At 34.0% G+C, this 17,286-nt stretch overlaps 1 protein-coding gene across 1 annotated transcript; it reads left to right on the plus strand.

Annotated features, from left to right (window-relative positions):
- Nucleotides 1–16,230: 16,230 nt before the first annotated feature.
- On the plus strand, nucleotides 16,231–17,065 carry LOC133869610 (cysteine-rich repeat secretory protein 38-like). The gene has a single exon (XM_062306651.1). It carries the CDS (start codon nucleotides 16,250–16,252, stop codon nucleotides 16,964–16,966), a length of 717 nt encoding a protein of 238 aa, XP_062162635.1. The 5' UTR covers nucleotides 16,231–16,249; the 3' UTR covers nucleotides 16,967–17,065.
- The last annotated feature ends 221 nt before the right edge of the window (nucleotides 17,066–17,286 follow it).

A 17,286-nucleotide genomic window follows, 5' to 3' on the forward strand; every position in this document is an offset into this window, starting at 1 on the left:
GGTGACCTTCTGAAGCTCTTGTATATTTTGGCTATGCTGTTGTATATTTTGGTTACTTGTCTGTATGAATGCTTGGAGTGTTTCTTCCAATGATAACTATGGTGCCGGTTGAGCTTGGTGAGATGACTGGAATTGATTATGAGCCTATGAAGGGAATCCAGAAGAATATTGAGTATGAGCTTGATTCGAAGTTCTTCCTTGATTTTGGGGTTGATTTTGCTTCCAAGAGAAATTGGGATGGTTCCACCATCCTAGATTGTAAGTCTCAGCTAAAGGTCCACTTGTTGGTTTCCTATAATCATTGAAGGCATTGACCTCAGATTGGTAAATATTTGCTACAATTACTGGCTTGTTCAGAGCAAGGGCTAGCTTCAACTGTACGCATGAGATCCTTGAGTTGCCCCTTGATATCTTCATTGTCTCTTACCTCATAGAGTCCTTCGTTCTTGGTAGTAATGGAACATTTACCCCGACGACTTGAAAAATCCCACCGTTGTGAATTATCGGACAGTTCATCCAGAGTCTTATAAGTTTCTTCTCCTGTAAAATTCAAGAACCCGCCACCATTCATGGACTCAATCATGTAACGCTCAAATTGAGTTAACCCATTGTAGAAAAATTGAATGAGCCTCCAAGTCTCAAAACCATGGGGCGGACACTTCATAGTTAGCTCTTTAAATCTCTCCCAGCTGTCACAGAATTTCTTGTCCTCCTCCTGATTGAAAGTGCTTATCTTTTGACGAAACTCATTAATCCTCGAGATTGGGAAGAATTTGTTGTTGAACTTGGTCAGCAAAATTTCCCAGGAAGTGATGGATCCAGGCATGTTGGAATGTAACCATGCTTTTGCCCTACCGCTTAGGGAAAAAGGAAATAGCCTTAGACGTATCGACTCATCTGAGAAATTTTGAAATTTGAAAGTATTGCACCTCTCCAAAAATTCCTTTACATGAGTGTAAGGATCTTCATTCTCTAAACCATTGAAAGTAGGAAGGATTTGAATTACACTCGGCTTCAAATCAAAATGAGTAGCATTAGTAGCAGGCAACACTATGCAAGATGGAGTGTCGGTAGTGATGGGTGCAAATAATTCTCTGAGGGTTCTGGGTGGATCCCCATTCCTAAGCAGTTCTCCCATCTCAACAGACTTTTTCGACTCAGACTCAGAATTTTTCAGCACGCCCAGATTCTCTCGAGCTGTTCTTTCGATCTTAGGATCAAAAGTAGTGAGTTCTGGATTTAAAGATCTCCGCCCAAGCATAAACAAAATGCAAAAACTAAAATTTAACTAAAAAAAATAAAATGCAAGTAGGGGAAACAGAATTCTCCAAGGACCCAAGGTCGTTCCCAGGAAAGTGAGGGGGGTCACACGAACACTCTTAAATCCCAAGACTTTCCTAGCCAAAACGTGCCTTGACACTTGGATAGCACCGTGAGCCCACACTAGCAATATATATATATATATATATATATATATATATATATTTTTTAAAAAAAAAAGAAATTGTTACAAGATAAAATAAATAAAAATAACTAATGAAAATTAACACAGAAGCATAAACTAACACACCAAAAATTAAAAACAAAAACTTATAACTTAACCAAAAATAAACTAAAACTAAAACTCACAAAATCGACCAAAAATAAATTTGGCAAAATTCTCCAGATAATGAACTTATTGATGAAGCCTGTGAGTAGTGGTGTGTCCGGATAGTGCTATGGTAGAAAGCTGAATGGAAGCTGCAAAATAGGCCAAAAAACAAAACAAATTCTATCTCTTTTTTTCTTAAATTAGTTAGCACAAGGAATAAAACAAAATTAAAAATTTGAAAAATAGGAATAACAAAACCAAATTGCAAATAAAAAAATCCTAATTATAACTAGTAGAAGGATAAAATCAATTTAGAAATGAATTGTTTGAAAAAATCAAACAATTCCCCGACAACGGCGCCAAAAACTTGATGTGAATTTTAAATGTACTCGCAAGTGCACGAATCGTTTGCAATTAATGGATTGCAAGTGCGAGGTCGATCCCATAGGGAATTGTGTTTGCAAATAAAATTTAATTCCAAATTAATTTAATCCTAACCTAGTTCCAAAAATTAAGAGATTGTTTTTGTGAATAAAAATCAAAAGCATAAACAAAATTAACTAGAGTGAATGTAATCAAATAAAAAAGGCACTAAGGTATCGGAATCCGCACTCACAAACTCATAGCAACATATTCTCATGATCAATAATATTTTCCAAAGTTCTCACAATAAAATCTTAAGTATATTTTACTTTTGCTTCAAATAATTAATCAAAACCATCCCATGTATCTATTCTTTACCCAAATCACAAAAGAAATTCAATTTAAATTAAATCATCAAGTGTATCCGTAAATCACAGCAAGATATTCAATTTAAATCAAAACATCAATTGTATCCGTAGAATAAATCACAAGGGATATCCAATTTTTTTTAAACAAAGAAAACCAAGCACAATCAATTCTATGGAACTATCCTAAATCATCAAATGTATCCTTGAATCACAAAAGATATCCAAAAATCATTCCACAAAATTGAATTGAAGTAAAACAATTGAAAATCAAACTCATTAAAATTGGAAAATATTACATCACATGAGAATATTGTTGCTAATCATAAGTGAGGCTTCATCCTCAACCTTAGTTGAGGATTTAGCCTCTCATGGCTAAAAATAACATGTTAACTTGAATTGAAAACATTAAAAATTAAAAGAACTTACAAGAAAAATTGTTGCAAGAAGACACCAAAATTTTGCTCTAGCCTCACACACTTTTTCTTGAGGCTTAGAGGTCTATTTATAGGGATAAAACAAACCCTAGAAGCCCTGGAATTTCTAGTAAAATCGGAGATTAGTCTCCTAGTTTGAGTAGGAAACTCAAAACTCAATCCAAGAAGGAAAAGGACTCCAAATCCGTCCAGATTTGCGGTCTTTTATTACGAGGCAATTTTGGCATAGTATACGTTCGAATTACGAAAATCCGATTTCACAATGATTTGTAGAAAATTGAGTTATTCAACGCCGCTTGATTCACCTTAATCGGATACTTGAGCTGAAAGTTATGGCGAAAATACTGTGACATAGGCAGAATCTGAAATTTAGTCCAATCCGATTTTGACTCCAATTAGAGAAATTCCGATTTAGTCCTCTCCTTGATTTGGTTGAGCATAACCACATCATCTAGGTCTTCTCAAAGTTTGCTTTCTTTCACCATAATGCTATTGTTTTCTCTCAATGACCTGCAAAATACTAAAATACCAAAACTAACAAAAAACATTAGAAAATAACAAAACTAAAGGTTTAGTAAATGCAAATTAAGGGGTCCACATATGCAATATTTGACACTCATCAGAGAGAAACGACATAAGATAATAATGTATACTTTCTTTCTATTGTTGAAACCCTATCTACTAGTTTTAGAGAGAAACTTATCATAGCCAAAAATTTCGACTATGATAAGCGGTTGTTCTTAACTCCACCATCTTCCATCTTCGCCTGTCAGCTTTAGTTCAATGTATTTGATCCTCTGTTCGTCGGTGCAGCCGAGGATGTCGAACAGTACCTTGATGCAATGAGCCATAATACAGCTGTGCTTGGTCCTTCTATACCTTCAAACGATCAGAAGTTGTGACTAGAAAAGTCACGGAGTGAACAACCTAGAGGTTCGACTTGTTTGTTGGGCTGTGGCATACGTGCTATCACTTCGGCGAATTGTCTAGAGATGTCAGCCATGAATTGGATCAAGGCTTCATAGAATTGTGGAGGTGGAGGTGGAATTCTTCCATTACCGTTTTCATGGTGATGTTTGTCCTGATTCTTACGACGTTGATAAGGCGGCATCTTCTCTGCGTCAAGCTATTACGTTAACAAAATAAAGCAATATAATTTATTCAGACCTATTGACGATCACGTGGATATTTCCTATCCAAATTATTACTCATGAGGGGATTTTCCAGTAATATGTCATCTAACTTATTAAAGAGTGTTTATTCCTGATAATCTTGTTATTTACCTAGGGACTTTAAATGAGTAGACAAAAACAATCATTCACAAAATCACAACACTAGGCACATAATCTAAAGTAGTATTATGTGCTAAGTGTACATACACATGCATAGCACACATATTCAAAAAGTTTTTCATAAGGAATTTTCTTTGTATCAAAACCTTTTGAAAACATATAATAATAATACATGAATGAGTATTATTTCTTATCCCGGAATAAGAGTTTGACTCCCCTTTACTCAATGGATTGCTTTACATGAATGAGTAGCCTCATTCTGGAATAAGAGTTTAACTCCATCTATTCATTGGGAGAAATAAGAGTTTAACTCCCTCTTATTTAATTGATTGTTTTACACGAATGGGTATTCTCATCCTGGAACAAGAGTTTTACTCCTCGCATTTAGAGGAGGAACAAAAGTTTTACTCCTTGCTTTCAGAGGAGAAATAAGAGTTTTCTCCCTCTTATTTAATGGAGTGTCTCAGTTGCTATTAGAGACAAGTACAAAACAAAAATATGTCTATAATATAGATATATCATTTTCATAAAACTTTTGTTTTAACAACATTTTCATCGCGTCAGAAAATCATTTCACAATCAAAGAAATAATTTTTTATTTTTATTTTTTTAAAAAAAATATACTCAATATACTTAAAACATTTTCTTGGGTCCAAAACAAAAACAGTTTTGATTGCAAACCCTTTATTTAGCATGCAATCATGCAAACATATATATACATATAACCTACCAATCAAATTTATGAGCTACTAACTTAAAACTCATATCAACATGTTCTCCAACACACAAATGATATTGATATGCTTACTAACATAATTAGCAAGAAACATATATCTGTAAAGATCATACAGTGCATATATGATCACGTTTAGCAATGCAATTAATAAACATCAAAGTCATATTATGCATACATCATTATAATTATCACATAAACATCGTCATTAGAATGACACAATGCAAGCATAGATGCCATATTTAAGAAATCCTAACTGTAGACAACAGTTATTAATCTCATCAACCATATCATTTCACACAAAAGCTTTTATAAAAAGTTGTTTATTTTACCTATAGCTCTATGTCATTCCTATACTTCTATGGTCAAGTCTAACGGTCCTCAGAGCGAACTGCTCTGATACCAAACTGTAACTTACCCAAGTTACAATTTGACACTAAGCTGTAACTAGTCTGATGTGTTTTAAAATGTACTCGCAAGTGCACGAATCGTTATGCAATATAGCGTATTGCAAGTGCGAGGTCGATCCCACAGGGAAATGGTCAAATATTAGTGTCTTGCTTAATTAACCTCATTTTAACCTAGTTCCAAAGGTTTGATGCTTGATTCAAGAAGAAAAGACTAATGAAAAGAAGTGTAAAGAAATATGCAAATTTAAAAGGAACTAAGGTTAAAGAATCCACCAAACCAAATCCTACAACTCACACTCTTGGTTTCCACTTGAACATCCAAAGAACATTAAGCTTAGGGTGTTATTCAAGTCTCTTAACCATATCCCAAAGAACCATTAAATGAATCCAACACTTTGACAAATCACAAAGAGTACCAATTGAAATCAAAACATCCAATGTATCATTCAATCACAATGGATATCATCATTCAAACCGATAAAACAATGTATTAGTCGGTTGAAACACATAAAATGTCCTCTATCCATCAATAATCACATTCATTCCAAAAGATAAAGCTTTAAATGAATGGAACTTGAACAACTAACAAGATATATCATTAAATGAGCAAGTGGTACACCAAGATTGTGAGTGTCATCAATGGAAAGGTTTCATCCTCAACCCTAGTTGAGGTTACTAGCCTTCCATGACTAAGAACACCACAAGAACATGATGAACATCCATGGAAATAAAAGAAGAAGCTTTACAAGGAGAAAGTATATGAAAATAAACTACTGATTTAAACTACAAGAAGCACGAAATTAAACCTAATTACAGAATTGCTACTCTATTCTCTACCACAATCTACCACACTATATCACAATCTATCACAATCTACTCTCCTCTACACTCCTCTTGTACAAAGGGAATGGCTAGGGCTTTTATAGAAGAAAGCCATGGTAAGAAATGACTCTTCCACCCTCCTCTAGTGCTCCACTACAGCTGGAGACAATCACAAAACAAGGAATCCGTGTTTTCTGCAGCGGAATTTAAGGAATGCTTTTTGACTTTCTGTTCTGGCGCACTCAGCTTTTTTCTGGGAAAATTCGATCGATCGATTTTATTTCGATCGATCGACTTCGGGAAAATATTCGATCGATCGACTTTTAAGTTCGATCGATCGACTTGTCAGGGTCTCCGAATATCCCGCTATTTCTTTATGAAGTTTGTCATTCCTCTCTTATTGTCCTACAAAAACAGAAAACACCAAAAACTACCCAAAACATTAGAAGATAACAAGGCTAAAGGTCTAACTAGTGCAAATCAAAGGGTCCAAATACACAATATTTGGCACTCATCATAGTCCTTGGAGCTAACCGCTCTGATACCATAATGTAACGCCTCGCTTTTACAAAAAGCGTAAGTGAAATTTTTTCAATTTCCACATGACATTACTAACTCATCAGAGTTATAAATTAGCAGTGGAATATAATTTTTCTTTAACAATGACATATCAGAACTGACTAAATAATCTCATTTATATAAAAATAATAACCTTTTGTTCTGATATAAAAATTACATAAAAAATATTAACATATGTGCCACATGCGGCACTTAATAAATACATGACTACAGTTTTCTCCAAATAATGATTATAAAAAGTCTCATCCTTAAGCTGCTTCCTTTATCCCTACAAAAACTCGCATGTGATTGTGGTTAACACCACAATCTCATGCTGTGGTCGAGTGAGTCAACGGTCCTCAACCACAGTGATACACTGATTTATTTAACCATATGCAATGCAATCAAGTGATGAAAATTATATTCACATACATTTAATCACAATCATTTATCTACTTTAACTTTTTATTTACTTAAGTCATATACTTGCATTCATTCTTACTAAAGCCTTGTGTTTAGCTTCTATGAGCCTTGTGCTCCTTAAAATGTAAAGCTTGTTGGTTCTTAGGGCCTTGTGCCCCGACTGTGAGCCTTGTGCCCGCCAGCTTATCATCTTTATGGAGCCTTGTGCTCCCTCTGTGGAGCTTGTGCTCGCCAGCTTATTATCTTTTTTCCTTCAACCTTTGGTTTATCCATCGGTCTTATCGGGGAATTGATGCCTTGGTACTTAAACTTCGGTTTACCCATTGGTCTAGTCAATTGCTTGACGCCTTGGTACGTAAACCTCAATTCATCCGTTAGTCTCCTCAATCACCAACGCCTTAGCACCTAAACCTCCGGTCTTTTTATTAACCCATTCATAACTCATAACCTTACCACTGTATAATCATGCCAACAACATCATATACATAATTCCAACCAAAGCATGTTAAACATATCAAATGCCAAACCATATGCATACAATTAAATAAAACAGAAATCACTAGTCATTAAAGACTAAACCACACGTATCATTCTCATTGAGTAAGAAATACTCACAGTAATTCTTTTGGCTTCAGGAAAGCGTTCACAGATATAATTACTGCAATATAAACATATATAATACAAGCAAATAGTGAATTAGTATAATTCACTAAAAATACATTTTAATCATATGCTAATTTTTTACCTTTAAGCCTTAATATAATTTCCTATTTAAATATTATCTCCATAAATATAATTTGTCCAATTACATATCATTACTAATCTTTTATGCAAATCTTATAATGCTATTCATTGAGGCTTTTAAGCATAATAATCCTTTTATCACTTTTTATCTCTAAATAATATAATATCGCTTGGACATTATAACGGCATATAAAATTGATTAATTATAATGCCACATATTTCATGCGGGCATTATAATTGCATTTATAAATAATAACCAAAATACCCATTTTAGTTAAAATGACATTATAAAAGCTTTAACATTAAAAAACAAGCATATATATATATATATATATATATATATATATATATATATATATATATATATATATATATATATATATTAAATAAACATAATAATTTACTAAATATAAATAATGAGCTTTATGTTTCAAAACAAGTGAAGAGAATAATAACCTTATTTTATTCTTATAAAATCCGGGCAGCATAACGGCATTAGTGTTAATAACGCTTAAAATACTTTAAAAGTATTTGGACAGTGTAACGACACTTTTGTAAAATAATATATTTTTCACTCGGGTATCTTTTGTAAAAACTAAATATCTTTTTTCTTTTCTTTCTTTTTCTCCTCTTCTTCTCGTCTTATTTTTCTTCTTCTTCTTCTACCTTCACGGTAGAGCCGAGAGAGATATAGAGAAATAGAGAGGGAGAAAGAGCTTGGGAGAGAGACTTACCCTCGGGAAAGAGAGAGCTTCGAATTTCTTCTACCTCTGCTGTTGGACCCAAAATTGAAAGAGAGACAGACAGACAGAATTTGAGTGAGATTGGGAGAGAAATTGAGAGAGATTTGGAGAGAATTGAAGCATGAATTGAACATGAGGGTTGGGCTCGATTTATACTGAAACGGAAGGCCAAGATTGCCCCAAAACGATCGCATCTAACGGCTAGAATGAAGATTCAGATAGATTTTGTAATAAAAATTGAATGCTAGATGATTCGGTGCAGGAATCTGTTTCCTACAGAAGTCGATCAATCGAGACACTGTTCACCTTCGATCGATCGACTATTTTGGTGGATCGATCGACATGAATAGTAAGTGGATCAATCTACAATTTTGGTGGATCGATCGACATGAATAGTAAGTGGATCAATCTACAATTTTGGTGGATCGATCGACATATTGTTCATCCGAATTTTCTTTTATTTAAATCTCTTTAATAAATTAGATCCATTATTATATTTCTAGTAAATATTTAATCTTATAAACATTTATACTTAAAATTGATGAATAAAAAGATTAATGAATATTTATCTAATAAATATCCATATTCATTCTATTTATATTATTAGGTCTTAAATCATATTTTAAGATATTTTATTTGATATCATAAAATACGGGGTATTACACATAACAAAGTCATGAACACTGAACGTTAAGACCATGATTGAAAGACCACCATGGTACAGCAAGCATAAAACTAGTGAGTATACAGTCTCATGGTATCAGAAACAAGTCCTTGGGGGTTGTGGCTCTATAGGCAGAGAAACCATGAAAACAGAATAAAAGCATACATAGCATGATGATGTGTTGCATATTTTTGGCAAAGAGTTTTCATGCTAGACGTATTAGTATGCATATGTTTTTAGTATGGACAGAAACATACGTATAGTGATATTCGGTTAGATTGCATATGTGATTTATGAGATGTCATGTATTTGGAGTGCATGTATAACATGAGTTCCCTAAATGTTCATAAAGTCATTTATGCATGTGCGACTGAGTTATGACGTTGATTGACTTGTTGAGATGTAATGTTTTGGAGTGTATGTATGCATGTATGCTCCAACGGTTCAGAAGAAATGAATATGTATATAGCCAAGATATTACGTTGAATGCTTTTCCTGTGATTTAATGTTGGGAGTGCAAGTATACTTGTATTCCCCAAAGGTTCGGAGTAACCGTATGTGTGTAATGTCATAATGTTATATGCATTGTTTTCCTATGATGTCATGTTTGAGATTATGCGTATATTGTAATTTCCCAAAGGTTCGGATGACTTGTATGCGCATAAGGCCGAGAGAATAGTATGCATGTATATCCTTGTATACCTGTATTTCCCTGAAGGTTTGAAAGCAATTGTATATGAGAATATCGTAGTCACATGATATTATTTAAGTTATCCGCTACAAAACCTTTTACGAAAGCTTCAAATCCACAAAATAGTCCTTGTTGTGAGCATACAGTAGAAATAAAGGAACTAACGCATTGTGAAAACCCAATGTGTTTTATACTACTGAGTTGGTGAATTCATCATTTCATCTATACGAACGTGGTTACCACCACAATCGTGTGGATGTTGATGCTTTGGCTGTAGGTATCACAGACGTCGATGAGGACACTGTGGCATTGTACTTAGGATACTACGACCAAGGCTCTTTGCATTTGGTCGTATGTGTGTCGGACTCGGATAGTCCACCTTTTTTTGTATAAACATTTTATATATGGCTCGTGTTGCATGTGACATATATTTTTGTATAGCCATTTTTTTATGTAATTAATATTTTGAGTAAGCATTAAACAAATAGATAGATGGATGGTTCTGATGTTGTATATACACTTTCTAGTTAATGAAATTAGTTTCCGCTGCTACTGTTTATCTCTGATATATTATGCATACGTTATGAGATGCATTAGGTTGATGTTGGCTTAATGACTAATCGTCATACCACTGTGGTGATTCCATTTTGTATATATATATATATATATAAAAGGGTCGTCACAGTCTCCTAGGATTTTTGGACTGCAAGAGACGAAAATGGTGGCTAATGAATGTATTGTCCTTCTCATAGGCTGGCCAAATGGATAAGTAGAGCTTAGGTGCTCACGTGCTTTCAAAAAAATCTTGGTAGGTTGGCATTGTTCTGAGGGACCTGTAGTACAAGATCAGAGCTCTAAATATTGCCACATATCGTCACGTAATAGCAGCCTAATCGAGTCAGATCTTGGGTGGTCCACACTTCTAGCGAAGCTATAATAGTGATCCATCCGTACATGGTGCACTAGTAAAAACTAACCATTGGATCTAAGGCTAAACATAAAAGCAAATCTATTTGACCATGGCCGTTATCCCGCACGTACCGATGTATCGTGTTATACGATTTTCACAGTTTTATATATGCATGCATTTACATGCTCATATTTTAATCTTTCGTTAATCATCAATTATTTTGACAAAATAGAGTTCACACTAATCTAAAATGTATTTCATGTGAGTTGTAAGCATGCACTTTTCGATACATAAAATAGTCATGATGTGTAGAAATTTAAATAACAAGTATCAGTATCAAGTTTACTCACCTTCATCATGATTTTCCACCAAGAAATTTCTCAAACGTCCAAATCTGTGAACTGGTCGAATATCAGCTCTTGAGATAGACAGAAATACCCTTAAAGCTAAACTGGGGGCGAAATGGTAATTCTATCTGGATGTCAATCATTCAAATATCTTGTTGAAGTTTGGGCTACGAACAATCAGCAACCCTATTGAACATGCAAAAGTCTAGCAAAACCTCCCATTTGACAAACAGTCCAACCATTACCCACCTAAACACGATCTGAAGTGTCATTATATATCAAGTTTAAGAGTATCCTATTTCCTAACCAAAAATAACACGTTCATATATGCTTTAAAGCGTACGTCCAAGATTATTAAATAGCTAACCCATCACTAATCTCAAAATGAAACAACAACATCCAAGTAGATCTATAGTAATCCTATAAGTCAGTAGGGTTATCTCAAAGAAATCATTAATGTCAATATGATTAACACGGTCTAACTTAACAAAACACAACATCCAACTCATAATAACTAACACAAAAGCTTAAATTATTAATATAAACACAAAATAAGGCTACAAAGCTAATAACAGAAGGCAAACACAAGGAAACATGCTAGAAAAGGCAGTAGAGGTGAGATTAGAGTAAGGTATTACCTCTCTTGAGAGGAACCTCATGATTTCCCTTTCTCTCTCTCTCTCTCTCTCTCTCTCTCTCTCTCTCTCTCTCTCTCTCTCTCTCTCTCCTAGGGTATATGGACTGCAAGGAGAGAAAATGGTGGCTGATGGATGTAATGTCCTTCTTATAGGCAGGCCAAATTGATTAGAAAGTGTTGAGGTGTCTCACATGCTTAAAAAAAATCTCTTGGCAACTTTGAATGTTCGGATCCGACTTCGATTGTTCCCCCTCGATCATTTGAATCCAACTTCAAACATTCACCAACAATCATTCGAGTCGTTCGAAGGAAACATTGAATGTTCACTCTGCAAGAAATTCCAATTGTTCATCCGAAAGGTAATTTATGTTCAATGTGAACTTTAGTTGCTAGGGTTGAACATATATACTTCCACTATTCATATTTTAATTGAAAGTAAATCATATTTTACTCAAAAAGAGTGTGGAAATACTTGTATGATATTGGAGTTTAATGGAAAATTTGGCATTGGCAATTATATAAATAAAACAAACTTTTTAATTTTTTTTTAAAAAAAGATTATTAGCATCGACTTATATATAGTTGCCTCTAGTAAGGTTTTTCTTTTTTTTCTTTTTTTTTTTTTAAAAAAAAACAATTGGGGCATCAGCGTCAACTCTAAGTCGACGCTGATAATATCAAATCTAGGTTGACCCTTAGTTGACGGTGATATTTACCAACCATGATTTTGTTATTTTGTTAATTTTTTTTTAAAAAAATAATAATTACCAAGTCATGACTCGATGACCTATTACCAGCGTCGAATTTAGTAACACGTCATTTTTGGGTTCTAAACCCATTAGCTTCGACTATAAATACTCTTAGTCGCTGATACGTAATTATTACCTTTGACCCAAATGTCGACACAATTGTTCATCCTTAGCATCGGCGTATTGCCTCAAAAGACCAATAGTGACGACATTTGAAATTTTAGCATCGACTTTTTGTCGACACTAATAATCAAATTTTTTGTAGTGTTCCAATCTGAAACTTGAAGGTCATAGCAGTAATGGGACTGCTTTGGTCGGGAAAGTTTGGTAACCATTTCGTCATATTTTTTCCTAAAAATGTCAACCTTATTTCTTCACATTAACAAACGACTTTCTTCACTTTTCTCTCACAACAATTTCAAAACTCCTTTTACTTTATATCACATCAAAGAATGCATTCCTTCTTTGTACTCTCAAAATTTTTTGTCAAACAAATCCAAGCAACTTTTACTATTATGCACCAAAGAGCCTAGGAGTTAATTATTCTTTCTTTTTTACCTCTTTTTGTTTCTTGAATAAGTAATAATGAAATAAAGAAAATAAACTTTCTTCATACTACTATTAAAAAAAAGAGCATAAATTACGTACAGACGATTAAAAGGTTAATTTTTTTAGTTTATTTAATTAGAAGACAACTTTCTTGTTTGATATCACTATGGAGATTACCATCGGGTAATTCATATCAATTTTTTTGTCAACAAAAAATAGAATATCAATGCTAGGTACTATATTTTTGTCTTGCAATTGTTCAACAATTTTGACATGTCACTCTCAACTAATATTCAACTTCCCAAAAGGTAACACTTGTTACATGCGCAAATTAATCTCCTTGGTGTTTTTGTGTTTTCATGTGCAAACTCAATAAAGCCTAAACATTATTCCTATACTTGGGATCGAACCTAGGCATTGTGATCTAACTCTTGTTCATCACTTGACTACATTAGAAATTTAAAATATATATATGAATTTTCAATAATGATTAAATATAGATGTCAAATTAGAACCATGGGATGACTAATTTCATGCATTCAGTTAACAATTGCATAGGAAAATGGCATTATGTTACCAAACCCAATATTAGATCGAGGTATTTTTCAGAACTATTATGACTTACAATATGGACAGATCTTTGTGCTTAAAAATATATAAAGAAAGACTGATTAGAACTACTGAGTGTTTTGGAAGTAATATCTCCAATAAAGTTACATTTTTCTGAAAAAAAGCTTGACAAACAATGACCTACGCTACAACACATTATAAAGCTTTCCATAAAGGTAACAACTTGGTGTATTACCAACCAAACAATATAATTATTGAATGAAATGAACGCACATAAATCAAAATCACATAGGCCAAGCATTATTTTTCTGAATTATTTTTCTGAGCTCAAGCTTTGTCTATTAGGTTATAATTAGTGCAATTATTCAGATTGCAATTCGCTTAATTTGTAGTAAGACTTTTGTTCTACTCTTCAATCCTCGTATGAGTAAATATATTGTATATATTTATATACAAATAATAATAAAAAAAAAATTATTTCTACTTTATTTCTCTAGACCCTCCTTTCTTAATCTTTTCTTGTCAATTCTCATCCATATATGATGCCTCTCACCAGAGTGTCAGAACTTTACGTTATTTTAGGTTTTGGTGTATATAAAATGTATGATTCGCCGAGCAAAATGGATTTCACTTTTAACTAAACAATCAAAAGCCAAGCCGGAGTGCATTTATGTATGCTACAGCGGCAAAATCATGGGTCGTATTATACGCCAAATTAAAAGCTCTATATATAAGAGTCTCCAAATGAGGCCTTGATATAATAATCTTAAACCAATTGTTTTAAACCTTTGGTTTTGGCTACAATAATGTTATATATATTAAGCACTCACTTTTGTTTTTATTATTTGATGTAGGATCCCATATGCATGACACGTAAAATTCCAATACTAGTGAAACAAAAACAGAAAGCATATTTGAGATACCCTGTTGTGAGCATTTACCAACCAATGGGGGCTAATCATCAAACATGTGATGGGCAAGATTTTATTCAACTTCCCAATCACACCCACATACAGAGAGCAAACATCCAATCTACGTAAACACCCAACAGACTATAGAATCAAATCATGTCCAAATTCCATGCAACAGGGACTACAACCCATTCTACGGCTACCTCGCTTTTTTCGATAGTTTTTGTTCATCACATGTTTATATAGAACGAAAAAATAGCCAGAACAAACAAATCCAATCTGAGCGAAAATTTAAAGTTTTTCACAAATGAGCCTTCAGCAATTATTTTTACTAATCGAAATCCACCACAATGACTTAACAAATTCAAACCCTAAATTGAAATCCACCACATTCACTCAAAGATAAAAACATGAATCCATGAACCAAGAAGAGTGAAAATATAAAAACACAATGAATGATTAGAGAGAGGCGAGCTAGTGAGCCGAGCGGGCTGGCGGCATTGATCAACGGCGGTGAAGTGGCGGTTTTCCGGAGGAGAGTTGTGTGAGAGAGTGAGAGAGATAGAGCAACAAATATGCCGACAAATTTTACTTATGCTGGCGTTTTTGGTAAACGCCAGCATTAAAAACGCCAAAAATGAGGATTTTTTTTTTTTTTTAGTGTGAACGATCATCATTAGCGTCGATGTGTTTCCACTAAAGACTAATTGCGACAACATTTTAAATTTTAGGGTCAACTTTTTGCCGACACTAATAATCAAATTTTTTGTAGTGTTCAAGTCGTAAACTTCAAGGTCATAGCAGTAATGGGATTGCTATGAACAACTTTTACTATTATGCACCAAAGAGCCTAACAGCTAAATATATATATTTTTTTTCTTTTTGAAAAAAAAAAAACTATTTTTTCTTTCATACCTCTTTTTGTTTTTGGAGTAAATAATAATGAAATAAAGACAAAAAAGAGCATAAATTATGTCCAGTAGATTAGAAGGTTAATTTCTTTAGTTTATCACTATGAAGATTACCATCGGGTAATTCATATCATTTTTTTTGTCAACAAAAAATATAGTATCAATACTAGATGCTATATTTTTGTCCTGCAATTATTCAACATTAATACTGACATGTCACTCTCAACTAATATCTAGATTAGTCTTTGTTAAATAATAATAAAAAATAAAAATAAAAAGACTCAATGGTTATTGAAAATGCCACCTCAACATTGTTAGTCAACATTGTTAGTCCTTGGTATACATTATCTAAAACCATTGGATGAAATATTTGAGTTGAATGATTCCAAACACTCAGATCGGTCTTTTAGACATAACAATTTATTAACTCATTTGCGCCTAACTCTAAGGCACAGCTGGCTGATATATTTCCTCTATAACCATGTTCATCAATTTCTACATCTATGCTTGGGGAGAAAATTACATGCGAAAACCTATCAACAAAACCAGGCTGAGGTAGTTTGGATTGTAGAGCTTTCTGCCAAACAATATTCATCTTTACAATATTCCGGTCGATCCCTAGTATTTTACTGGCCGAAACCCTATTAACAAAACCAGGCTGAGGTAGTTGGATTGTAGAGCTTTCAGCCAACAATAATATTGTCTTTTCAATATTCCCATGTATTTTAGTGCTGAAGCGTGAAGCTGACCGGTCTACTATAAATAAGTTCTGCGTACATAGTACTTCTCCATAGCTTCATCCAAAGAACATCCTCATTTCCTACCAAAAATGTCTTCCTTCTCTATCTATCTGCTAACATTTGCTCTCCTTCTCCAAACCATTTATGGAGCCAGCCCTCTCTTCCATTTCTGTTCAAGCTCTGCGAACTTCACCACCAATGACCCTTATGATTCAAACCTCAGAAAGCTCTTGGGCAATCTTTACTACCGAACCCCTGCACAGGGCTTTGGTCTTGGTTCAGTGGGTCGGGATCGCTACAAAACTTATGGACTTGCTCTTTGTCGTGGTGACGTTAAAGCCACAGACTGCAGGACTTGCGTTAATGAGGCCACCCGCGAAATTCACCAACGCTGCCCGTATGATAAAGGTGCGATTATATGGTACGACAATTGTCTTTTGAAGTACGTCAACACTGATTTCTTTGGCAAAATTGATAATCAGAACAAGTTCTATCTGTGGAACTGGAGAGATGTTAGCGAGCCCACAAGCTTTAACCAAAAGACAAGGGAGTTGTTGAGCCTACTAGCCAAAGAAGCATCTGCGACTCCAAAACTGTATGCAGTTGGAGAGGTAGAGCTCGAAGAATCAAGGAAGCTCTATGGTTTGGCCCAATGCACAAGGGACCTTTCTACGCGTAACTGTTTCAAGTGTCTTGACGGTATAATTGGTGAACTTCCTCGTTGCTGTGATGGGAAAGAAGGAGGAAGAGTTGTTGGTGGGAGTTGCAACATAAGATATGAGATTTACCCCTTCGTCACTGCTTAGATTCCAAGTGCTCTGCAGTTTCGTCTTTTCATGAATAAGTGTTCTAGAGTGTAGAATCGTCTATACATTCTAAACAAATATAAAGTCTTTGTAAGAACACGTGTATGATCATTTTAACTTTTGGAAGGATGCAGTATCTCTTCCATTCTATATATTGCATGTTTACATCATCAACTTCGGTTGTGGAATAAAAATTTATGTCGTTAATTTCTTAATAGGATTTACTGTACTGGGAAAACATTCATTAGTTTAACCCATTATTTAGAGATTATGTTTAGGCCATACATTCATTAGTTTAACCCATTATTTAGAGATTATGT

The sequence above is a fragment of the Alnus glutinosa genome, chromosome 5 (assembly GCF_958979055.1).
Source record: "Alnus glutinosa chromosome 5, dhAlnGlut1.1, whole genome shotgun sequence".
Taxonomy (NCBI): domain Eukaryota; kingdom Viridiplantae; phylum Streptophyta; class Magnoliopsida; order Fagales; family Betulaceae; genus Alnus; species Alnus glutinosa.

Coding starts and splice junctions, on each gene's coding strand:
- LOC133869610 (XM_062306651.1), top strand. CDS start 16,250: ATGTCTTCCTTCTCTATCTATCTGCTAACATTTGCTCTCCTTCTCCAA.